General features: G+C 46.8%; 1 protein-coding gene across 2 annotated transcripts in view; it reads left to right on the top strand.

Moving 5' to 3' along the window:
- Positions 1–584: 584 nt before the first annotated feature.
- The window catches only part of Myb (proto-oncogene like protein Myb), a 43,103-nt gene continuing 31,638 nt past the window's right edge, over positions 585–12,049 (top strand). For both annotated transcript variants that reach the window (XM_076793147.1, XM_076793148.1), the window contains exon 1: positions 585–830. In XM_076793147.1, the coding sequence (XP_076649262.1) occupies positions 736–830 (95 nt within the window). In that variant the 5' untranslated portion in view covers positions 585–735. The remainder of the gene's footprint in view (positions 831–12,049) is intronic.

The raw sequence follows: 12,049 nt of genomic DNA on the forward strand, positions 1-12,049 counted from the left end.
ACACACCACAGCCACACGGAAGAAATCACGTTATGGACAAGATCGGAGGAGCCTCGAACATCTTCCGACAGTATCTCCAACGGTCCCCGGGAATGTCACGTTGAGGTCCCACTCCGGATCCTGTCCTTTCTTTTTCACGCGTCGACCTTCTCCCTCCCTTACCCCTCCTCTTCCCCCCTCTTTCTTTCTCTCTCTCTCTCTCTCGTGCGAAGAGTACGCTGTTCGCGTTTGTCGCGACGCGTGTACCCAAACCCTCCCCTTGATCCGCCCCGCGACTGATAACAACGACCATCTGTTTTACCGAGCATCCTCTCCGACACGGTCCAAGTCGCGAATGGTGTGTGTGCGTGTGTGCGACATCCGCGGCCGCCACGAGGGTGCATTGTTACCGACAGAGACGGACAAAGACGGGAACACGGAATTCTTATGTTTTCGCGAGCCTCGTGGGAGCCCGACCACATTGTAAGCCTCGTGGACCGACGTCCGACGGTGTACCTATACCCGTGTTGCGCTGAAATATGATTATGGTCGTCGCCTCGGGATTTTGAACTGTGTCTCTACCGCACAGCGTTCACGGCAAACGAATCCCGACGATGGTTCGCGGTATTGACATCGTGAATTGTTGCTCGGTGCTCTGAGGACTGTGACGGTTCGAGCCCTCGGGACCCCGAGGCCCGTCAAGCATTCGCTGGACCCTGACCGCGAGAGTTTTCCTGGAAAACTACCCCCGCGAGAATGGATGTAGTGTCGAATGGACTCCTCGTGCCAGCGAAAGTCCTGGATATTGGTGCCTACCACTCGTCGTTCTATTCGCCGCCACCCACCGAGGCGTAAGTAACTATTTACACCTTATCGGGATGACAACGGGCCTCTCTGTCAAACCGTTGCTATCTTGGAGGACGCGAATTTTTGGACAGAGATAAAATCGGGGAATCACCTATCGGAAATGTTTCCGTTATCGTTGCACAAAGAGACGAGCGTTTTAACACTGGAACGACCGAGCAATGAATGCGACTGACGCATGTTGCTTTGTAACAGTGACAAGACTGTGCCCGTTCAGACTTCATACAACTTTTATTGTAGTGTGTGCTTCAATGAAGAGCAAGAGAACATTTTTACAATTTCAGTAATCGTAAAAGAAAAGATTAGGAAGCAGTCGTTTTGACTGCTCCGGTCGTTCTAGTGTTAATTGTTGGCGGAAGTAGATATTGGGTTTGAAGTAATTTTTTTCAGGTTCAGAGTCGGGTAAGGGACCCAATTGCTGTGGGGGTAATGTGCCTGTGTTAGTTATACTTATTTTTAAAGCAGAGCTTATTTTTAAAGAAGAGATATGTAGCTATTAACTGATTTTAATGAAAAAAATTCAATATCTCTTTTTTTAATATTCATCACGGTTTAAAAATGAGTATAATTAATATAGGCGCAGTAATTGGGTGCTTCACCTTACTTAATAGCAGTCTTTTTTCGAGATATTTCGAAAGGTCATTGAATATGAATGAGTTTCTTCGTGTTTCGGCATTTAACTGATGTTTATGCTATTCGTGAAAAGCTTTTTGTTAATTATTACACATTTTTTGTCAACTCATCGGTTGAGAGGCAATGTTGCGCAGGGCTCGCGAATTGACGATTGTCAATTTAGTGTAACTTTGGTAGAAGGGTGAAATAGTCATGGAAATTGAAGGTCGGGAACATTTGGTCGAGCACCTTGAATTCCGTCGCAGATAGAAAACAATTGTAAACAGCAGGATTGTTCGGGAAACCGAACTATGCGATTGAATATTAGAAAATTCCGTTAATTTAAACAATACAGTAAAATACGTCGCTTTTTACAACAATTTCCTATCTAACGTTATTCTACTTTCCTGTGACCTTTTAACATTTTGAAGTGCCAATTTTAAGCCTACATTTCAAATTTACAACAACCTTCTCACTAATTGTAAGTCGATTACAAGCAACCGGCACGTTAAGCAAGCCATCATCAAACGAGAAATTAGGATATCTGGAAATGTAGGTCACGTTCTAACCTCAAAACTAAGCTCGGCAGACATCAGGCCGGCAAAGTAGTGAATAATAATCATATCACGAGGTAACTCGTGTAACAAGTTCGTTAAGATCATGTTGGTCGATTAAATCGGCCGATTAAAATTCCGCATAATTCGAGGATCGGTCTTTCGTCATTCGACATACAGGAAACAAAGGTTCGAGAGGAGAGATGCAACGGCGAATCGTTTGCAATCTCGTTCGTCGGGTTCGAACAGGTTCCCAGGCTCGGTTGCAAGGTTATCTCGCCCATTCAAATTCACTTCGGTCCGGAGGTTTATCTCGCGTGAGCTGTCAGTGGTAACGAGCCTGCCACCATTCGCGCGTTTTGTCAAAACAAACGCGCAAAGCATCGTGCTACATATATATATATATATATGTATGCGAGGAACATCCTGGAACGTTGCGCTCTAAACGGAAGTCTCCGTTTCGGTGTCGATATCAAAGGATGCGGCCTTATCTCGGATAGATTGAGCCGCATGTGTAAGTTTTTGTATCGCCGTGTACAACAAGCCTATTTATATTATTTTAAATCCGGGAACACCGTTCTGCGAAACATTATGGACCCTCCGCGTGACTAGTAACTTCGTAGGGCTAACCGGTAGGCTAGACAGTGTGTGTATATTTTTACAAACCTGTTAGCATATTTGTACTTGGTACACTTGATCATAAGACACATACGGCGACTCTAATCAACGTTCGGACAGTCGCGAAAAGACGATAACTTTTTCAATATTGGACCATACGACTTGCTTTTTTTTTTTAGAAGTTAGAGCAATTAGTTTACTATATGAAGTGAAAACAATTTTGTAACCATTCCAATTGGTCGGGATTACAGAGAAAATACTAAAAGTTGTTTTTTACAACTTTTTTTGTAGATCTGCATCTTTTATACATATTCTCGAAATTTCTTCATGATCATTGTCAGAATTGATAATGGCCAACAGAATAAGAATCGTCGCTAGAGCAAATTTTCAGATTTGTAATAACAAAGAGCAGAGCGCCCGTTAACGAGTCTGTTAGTTTCTTATAATCTTCATTGGGGTAGGTCGAGTAGTAAATCGCTTCCGGCGCGTGTAAACGAACACTGCCCCCATGGGTCATTCTTTTGTGATCGTCTTAACCGCCTGGGAGAACCTAAAGTAATAAACAGATATTCAAAAATAGTTTTACCTTCCCCGAAGAAATGTTCTTTCCGAAATCATGGTCTACTTTTTGAAAGGCAGCCGACACACAGTTGTCGTCACGATAGCCCATCTATTATTTCAAACTTACAACATCAATAGCCAGCTTTCCCGATTACTCCTGCCAACTCTCCTGATTAAAAGTAAATATCTACCGACACATTGTTACAAAACTGCGAGTTTTATGCATTTACAGCAGAAAACGGGCGATGGCTGTTGGCCATTTAAATGGCTCGCTGATGGGAGAATTACTAAAAATTTGTCCACGGTCGAAGTTAGCGGAAATGTATCGTTGCGATTGGTATTCGAAAAGGGCTCTCGGATGGGAGGCCTTGGACTGAAAAGACCGATCTTTGGAAATGTTCTTGGAAGTTCTGTTTCTTTGGGATTCCGTTCGAGTCCCGTTTCCGTCGACGATTACGAATGCGTCGGTAAAGACGGGGCCGTATTTTTAAAAAGTCACCCAGTAGGTTGCGGGTCCCGAGCGGGCCTCTCGGGCCCGGGGCCAGGGGCCAGGACCCGGGGTGGGGGAAGAGACAAACACGCAGGCAGGCAGAAAAGAAAAGCAGCGGGTACCTCTCCCGAAGTAAGCATCCTTCGGCTATCCCTGTTGTTGCCTAGCAGATATCCCACTTTAGGCTCGTTCATCGGCCGTAGTCGTGGCCGGGGCCGCAGGGAAAGACTGGGCCCGTATATACCGGCCTCCTCTCGCAGGTCTACAGCCCGGCTCGACCCGTCCCCGACTAAGGAGATTTAAACCCGGTTTTCAGATCGAACCCGTTGAGAATTCCCCTGTCGTTTATTTCGTTTGCCGGCACAGACGGGTGTTCGCGTCTCTCTCTCTCTCTCTCCCTCTCTCTCTCTCTATGTCCTTTAACTGGCCGCCGGCGCATTGACTATTTTCTGAATTGCCTTAATTTGGACCGTATTGTCCACACTCGAAGTGCGCGCGTTACATATTCAGTGGTCATTAGTCAAATGTCCCGCAACCGTCCCCGAATCCGCGCTAAATATCGGCCCGGGTGCATAACAAATCGCCGATCGCGGTCGCATTCCCCTGCTCGGTGCAACGATCGCCTAACGATTGCTGCCGTTGCCTTGAAACAACAATTACGCCGCATAAAAAACTGCGCAGCGATTGAAGAATTAAATTAGAATTTAGGAAACTGAAGAAGATTTCTCGGTTGATATTCCGTCCAAATGTTAAGCAAATATTAAATATTCACTCCTCGCTGACGTGTGGGAGTCGTTTCTGCACCATAAGGAAATATGAAAAGAAGGCCTTTGTCACCAAACTTTTTTTTTTATTATACACTATTTAAGTACAAATATGACTTCAATATACGCTAATGATGCAAATGGGTTAACGGAACGGTTTCTCAACCGTCCCCGCTAAAATCTGAAGTCCCACGATGAATACAATTACAATCCGATTTACCTTGATAACGTAAATTAATTTCATTCAAGAATGCCTGGACAAGAAAACCAGGAATCGGAGATACAGGTGAATAAACGTCGAATATCTAGTCACAAGGAAAACGTACGAGCAGTTTATTAACCCCTTGCACTGTAATATCGATTCAGACTCGTGACGAAGAGTTCCTAGAGAATTTGCTAAATATGCACGTTATTAATTCCCTTCGAACTGAAATGAAATTCTACTTGATCGCAGTCAATATTTAAGAACAAATATAAATTCTCTTCCTTTTCTAGCGAGTCATAAAACCGAAGAAGTTCTGATCGTCGTACTCGTAAAATCGTAGCGGAAGGGGTTGATCGAACCGATGCTGGATCCTTTTTGTCTCGTGAATAACGAGTTATTTCATAAGTGTTCGTACGTCGAGATATTTGGAGGTTCTCGCAAAGGGTTCGAAGAGCCTTCCTGTACAAGGCGATCCGCGGGATCTGATAGCCGAGCGCCGTTATCCTTAAAGTTCGCCGGGAAGAGGGGAACAGCGAGGCGGGGGGTGGTGGGGGACGGAAAAAGTCGATCTGGTAAATCGAGATTCCAGGCCCGTCGAACGCACGCGGAATCACGCCGGTAGAAAAAAGGAAAGCATCAAGGCCGCCTCGGAGAGGCAACAAAGACACCCGGGGGCCCTCGTAGAATGTTTTTTAAGACTTCACACCTAGGCGAGATCCTGGGAAGAAGCTGTGTAGACCCGGCTCGAAAGCCGTGAAACGCGGAAACCCACGGAATTGCAACGAGCGTGTCCTGCGAAACACGTGGCCGGGCCGGGCCGGGCCGGGTCGGGCCTGGCCGGTCTTCGCAAACATTCCTCGACGAATTCGTGCTCGTCCTCGAGACACGGGGAACGGGAACGAACAGAGAGGACAGAGGATCAGGAGTAAAAAGGACGAGGAGACCCGGTCGGGAGAGGCTGGTGCCCAAGTTTCAAGGCGAATCCACGTGTCGGGTACCACAGTCGAGGATCGGCCGGGCACGTGTTACGGGCCCCCGAGGCTTCTTCTATCTTGTCACGATTTCCATGGAAATCTATTCGCCGATCAGCGAGAAACGTTGCCGTTGCGCTATGCCCTTTCTCGACGCAGGATGCCACCAAGCGCGGACGGAATAGGACAGGAAACACGTGATCGGGATTCTTAGCGACGCGGTTACGGATTTATATTGGTTGCCAAGGGGAAATCCATTGTCGAGATTTCGCGATTGATTTCGAGGCTTGCCGCGCGGCGAACGATGCTCTCTCGTGCTCGCTACGTACGTACAACGTTCTCGGTGTTTCACGCGCCGCCGTTATAACTTCTCAGCTTCGATACGCTTCGTGGCCGGTCGTTGTACAACCTCTAAACATTTGCAATTAACACTAGAATTTCTTCTTTCACGATCACTGAAACTATGAAAACGTTTTCACGAGAAATGGTTTAATGTATCTCTTCTTTGGAGTACATGTTACCATAAAAATCGTATGAAACCTGAACATTGAAACTTGATCCAATCTTGCTGTTATCATAAAGGGATAAGTCTAAATCACGTTTAGGGCTCGATAGTTCTAGTGTTAATCCAACTTTGGTAAAGCATTTTTGGAAAATGTAATGTAGTGTCTAGAAAGGAATGAAAAATTGATTTTTACCAGAAAGTAGGTGTACATCCTTTAAAGAAATCTCTTTTCTTTCATCGGAAGCTTCAGTAATTTATTGCTTTACCTACCGGAAGCCTATCAACTCGACTCTCCACGACTGTGTTGTATTACAAGGATTTTTATATTAACCCTTTGCGCTCGAAGCTATTTTAACTCCGAAACGAAACATTTCTTCCGACCTAGGATATTCCCCTCCTGTACATTCTTTTTTAATGTTATACATATCAAAATGGTGCAATTTACTCGTACAATACTCAAGTGTTCAGTAATTTATTAAATACAAACAAATGTAATAATGTACAAAATATTTTGAATAGTGATACAGCAATTGTTAGTGGCGCCTTAGAGTCGCCGTTCGAGTGCTAAGGGTTAAATTCTGCTAGCTCCGGAAGAAATGAATTAGATCTCGCTACCGAGCTGATGAAATAATCGCTGGCAATACCTACGTTAAAAGTAGAATACAATTTCACAAGTAGATGTTCTTCTAATTGGCGGGATAAATCCCGTCGTGTGTTTTCGATGAGGTAACTTGAAAAAAAAAGAAAAAAGGAATTTGCATAAAGAAGTGGCAGTCTACGAGGTTCCCTTGGAAGATGTTATGCAAGTGATGGAAAAATCAACGACATTCCCAAACAGTCTCATCGAGACCCATTCTTCCGACCCATTTTCTATCTCTGGTTCTACGAAGCGGCGGGTTGGACCCGTAAACCGGAAAAGCCGAGTTAGCTGCCGGGTTGCAGGCATTCAGCAACCGAGTCAATTAGTACGATTAGCGCGAGCGCGCGCGCGCGGTCCGAGGCATTAGAAACTCGAGCATGGCAACGGAAATCGCGGGCGCGGAGAATTTGAATGAGCGGAAACGTAGGATTCGAGGATCGGGACAGATAGACAGCGAGGAGGACGCGTCGACGCAGCGGGCAGAAGTTTCGCGGCGTGTGGTCGTTCCCCGAAGGAAAGAAGCGGGGTCCCCCCGGGAGAGCAGGTCCGCGGGAGCGATAGTAAACTTGGAAGGCTCCCGCCGTACTCTAATTTTAGAGAAAATGCAAAGAGAGCCGCGCGGGGAACAACAATGCGCTCCCGGAGCGATTCGCTGGTTTATAATAGCGGGGCTCATCGTCTTTCTCTCGAGCTAGATAACGTTTAAGATCTGTTGCTGCAGTCCTGTCGGACACGACACCGGTGTCCGGGCTTTTAAATTCGCAACAGTGCGCCGCGTCCTCCCGGGTTGACAATTAAATAACCGTTTCGGCAGCTGCGCTTCTTTTAAAGGCTTCTCGACGGACAATGACGCGAGGCAACCACCACGTGACGGAATACGGAGCACCCTAAGACCGCGCCTCGTCGGCTAACAAACATTCCCGTACCGAGGGATTCCAGTTTGCTGCGACGAGATTCGCGAGGAATCCCCTCGAGGAAGTCTCCCCCCGGGGAAGATGGAACCACCTTTACACGTCCCGTCTCTCCTCTCTCTCTCTCTCTCTTTCTCTGTCTCCTTCTCTTGCCGCGTTTAGCCCCGTTCTCGGCGTATCATTATTTCCGATGCCGGGCTCGGTACACTCGTCGCTCTCCGTCTCTCTCGCTCTCGAGGGTCGACGACGCCGATCGTCGGGGTGCACAAGGGCGAGCCTGATTTCCAGCATCTGCTCCAGTCAAGAAAGACCACAGTCTGGAACGACTTTGACGATATGTATAGCGAAGCCTTTGCATTGGCTTCTCTCTTTCTCTCTTTCTCTCTTTTTCTTTCTCGCTCCCGCCTGCGACGCCTTCTTATATTCCATTGAGTCTTCCAAAAGCACCGGAGCATATGTTTTCGAATTGTTCCTACAGCTCGGGGGACGACTAAATGATAGACTGACGCTGCTTTTCGCTCAACAGCGACACGATGAATTCTAATGATATCTCTCTCTCTCTCTCTCTCTCTTTCTCCCCCCCCCCCCGTTCTCAAGTACCGATCATCCTTCCCCGCGGACTTATAATGATTTCCGTCTTCCTCTCCTCGACCGCGTTGTTAACCTATCTCGTGACGCTCGAGAGAGCTTCCTCGGCTTACAAGCTCCTCTCTTCGTGATCTCTCCTGGCCGCGCCGCCTTTCTTCGGGCTTGAACGCGTGCCCGACCGTGTATTCGCCGACTCCGGTCGAGCGGAAAACGCGAGAGCGGCTCTTTTGTTCGCGGCGGACGGTAATGGCGGTCGGAGTCAAACGTTTTGTCCGCTCGGGGATTTTAGCCATCGGTTCCTCGAGGGTCCGATCGAGAGACTCGAAAACCGATGGCCAGGCATTGTTCGTCCGCGGCCAGGTATTGATCTTTTGTTTTAAGCTTAACCTGAACTTGTGCTAGATCTGCGCTCGTTGGTTTACGAGAAGTGATATTTTTCTAGGTGAATTGCAACACAATGTATAACGACGATCAAAGATGGTAGACAAAAATTCAGTAAAAGCGGAGTAAAAAATGTACAGAACGACAAAGTTAGTTTCCACATCGATTGTGAACAATGAGAGTCGAAATTTCTCAGAAAAAAATTGCAGAACAAAATTAATTTCTGGACCCTTGTATACAAGGAAGATGAAAGTTTTCAAAAAAGTATGGTAAAAATAAAGAATGTAAATAAATATGGAAATTAATTCCTACACCTGTTGTGTACAATTAAAATCAAAATTTCTAAGAAGAAAAGGCATGGCACTTTTACTTACTGGGTCCAATGCCGCCTATATGGCGGCAAAAGAAGTATAAATATATATAAAATAAAATATAAATATTTCCCTTTCTATACTTGATATAAAAATGTTCATAGTTTCTCTTCGTATGAAAAATAGCTCGGATCCGGTGGGAAGTGAACTTGAAATACTTCCGGACCGTTAACACTTTGAACGCCCAACTAGAAACCCGAAAAATTCCATAAAATCAAAGTAAGTTATTTAACGAAATAAAAATTGCAAGAAATTCAATGTATGATACTGAGTAATCCTCCAACTTTCCTGCATGTTACAGATCCTAATCAAGTTTAGTACAATGAATGTATCACCCACATATGGGTGACGTGGCGATGAACGTGTTAAGGGCGAAAAAATATTGAAACTAGAAAAGGTGTAGAGTATAAATTGCAACGAACGGAAAAATGCTCATGAACATGAAATAATGGTGGACTCCTATAAACGCGACAAAAGGAAAACCTGTTTAAGCAGACTTCATATATGTATATTATCGGGGTAGAAACCACGCCTAATTTTTTAATTAAAAAGTAGGATCGGCAGCGTCAAATAGAAATGTATATCAGGTCGCGTCCCTGTTCCGCCAGACGCGCAGCGAAGGAGGAACATGTGGCGGTCGCAGTCGAGGGGCAAAAGCAAGCGTGTGCACGCTTTTCACCCCACCCGTTCTCAATTAATAGCGATGACCGGCTACCGAGTCATATCGGCAGCTTCCACCATGGTTCCCCGTGATCGTGACCAGCGGGGACTACGGGGCCCCGTGTGGAATCAGGATTGCTCTCCGACGGTGGAGACCCTCTAATCAGCCGGCATTAGCAAGGTGCGCACGGATCGGATAGGATTCGGGACCGTCATCGTCTCTCGCTGCGCGCGCGCGCGAGAGAGATCGACCGGGTCGATTTCCCCCGATTCCCACGGTGGAATTAAAGATTCACGATGGAGAGAAACTACCCATCGCACTTGTCATGGGAACGAGCACCGGGTGGCTCCTCGCTCGATTTACAATTGGTCGCCGGGCGCGTTCGCCGCGGGGTCGAGGCGTGTCGGCGACGCGCACCTCGAGGCCCAAAAGGGGGATGAACCTCCATATCCGAGGGGCTTCTCACCCCCTCCCCTCTCTCGCTCTCTCATTCTCTCATTCTCTCACCACCCTCCCCTACTTTTTGCATTTTTTTTTTCGCCTCGACACCAGGAGGGGCTGCGGGAATTTCCCTTGCCTACCTTGCCCGGGACACGGCCGCTTTTGAGTGACATATGCGCGCGTCGGGGTTGCTCACTCGGTCAGACCCAGCACGGCAGAGGACATTAGGAAGACAATGACGCTATTAGCGAGGGGCCGGCCCGATCCTTCCATCGCCTCTCCAACGAGACGTGAAATGTTGACTCTGTTATGTTTTTTTTATTTTATAAACCTTCGCCGCACTTACTCTTGCTCAGAATAATTTCGAGATGTTGAAATCAGAGATGCCTCTTTGCCTTTTTCCTTAATTCTCAGTCTCGTTTCTCCTATTTTTCTATTCTTCTTTTGTTTTCTCGCTTGTTCTTGGTATATTGCACCAGGGGTACTCGGGAATCACTTAGCGTAAGTTTTCTGGTGTCAAATTAAATTTGATAAAATTTATTTGAAATTTTTGTATGCATTGGCACTCTTCCACAATTAATTTTTGAAAGTCTCAATTATCCTAGACAAATCCTAGAAAGCGACTGGAGGTGCTAGAAGAAGGACGACTTCAAGTATTAAAAAATATAGAATTGTGTTGGAGGAAGACTAGAGCCTGTTAGGATCCGAAAAATCGTCGTAGAAGGCGACCAGCGGGAGAAGAGTGGGCCTAATTCGGTCGAATCGAACCGTGCCGATTTCATGGAAATTTCACCGTTCGCTATTGCATCGCGGAAGTGGCGGATTGGTGAAAATCCGTGGCAATTTGCGACCTGGTCGTGGAACGAGAAGGAAGAGGGCGAGCTAGGACATGATGCGATGGGGGGAACACGTGCATCCTCGACTACACGTGCATCCACATGCATGCGTCATAGGAGCGGGTGCGCATGCTCGGGGAGGGTTCTATCGGAGGGGAAGTTTGGCAGTGCGAGGGCATCGAGGCAGGTGGTAGCCAGATGTCTCTCGCAAGGACTTCTACCCTGATGTCGTTGCCTGGCAAAGGCTCCCGTTGTATGGCGGTGCGTGCACGCTCACGTTCACGAGTTGCGAGTACCAGTACCGTACGCATGAACTTCTGTATCCTGCGTCGCCTAACTTAATCCACCCTGTATGCCCGATTCGTCGCGACGAATTGATCGGCGTCTGCACGTCTCGTTCCCCCCTTTGCATCGCGGGACGAGTCCTCCCCGGATGAGTGGCTCGTTTCTCGATTCTCGAGGAGAGAAAGAGAGAGAGAGAGAGAGAGAGTGAGAGAGAGCGAGAGCCGATCGGTCGGCTCAGCTCGAGCACAAAGACGGGAAAGGCCGCGCGTCTAATTGGACACGAGACTTTTATCTCCGCTCTCTACGGAATTTTTATGGCGGAATTAGAAATCAAACCTACAGCCGCGTCGCGATGGCGTTTCGATCATTAGAGGACTCGATTCTCCAACTTTTTTCGTCGTTTGCGACTTCAGCTCTCTGGTAAAACTCGCGTTGTCGGCTCTACGGGGACTCCAGAGGTGTGTGGCGATAGCTATAGGCGATGCCATAATGGGTGGACGCGGCTATTCTGATATCGAGATCACCGAACCTAAGCTGATTTTTTGATTCTCCTTTTACTATCAATTTCGTAGTGTCGGTCGTGGATTAGGGCTGATTAGAGTTAACATTCCCACATTTATTTTTTCCCCATTAAATTAGGGACTTCGATATGCATTCCAGAAGTTTCTATATTATTTAAAACCTAGAACAGTATATAACAACATATAAACCAGTGTGCAGACAGCTAAAAATGAGGTTGCTGACGAGGGTTAATATGGGGTTGTAATAGTATATGGAGTTCCATGTTGAGTGGGGGTAGCATGGAATCATCT

This window comes from Halictus rubicundus, chromosome 9 (genome assembly GCF_050948215.1).
Source record: "Halictus rubicundus isolate RS-2024b chromosome 9, iyHalRubi1_principal, whole genome shotgun sequence".
In the NCBI taxonomy this organism is placed as follows: Eukaryota; Metazoa; Arthropoda; class Insecta; order Hymenoptera; family Halictidae; genus Halictus; species Halictus rubicundus.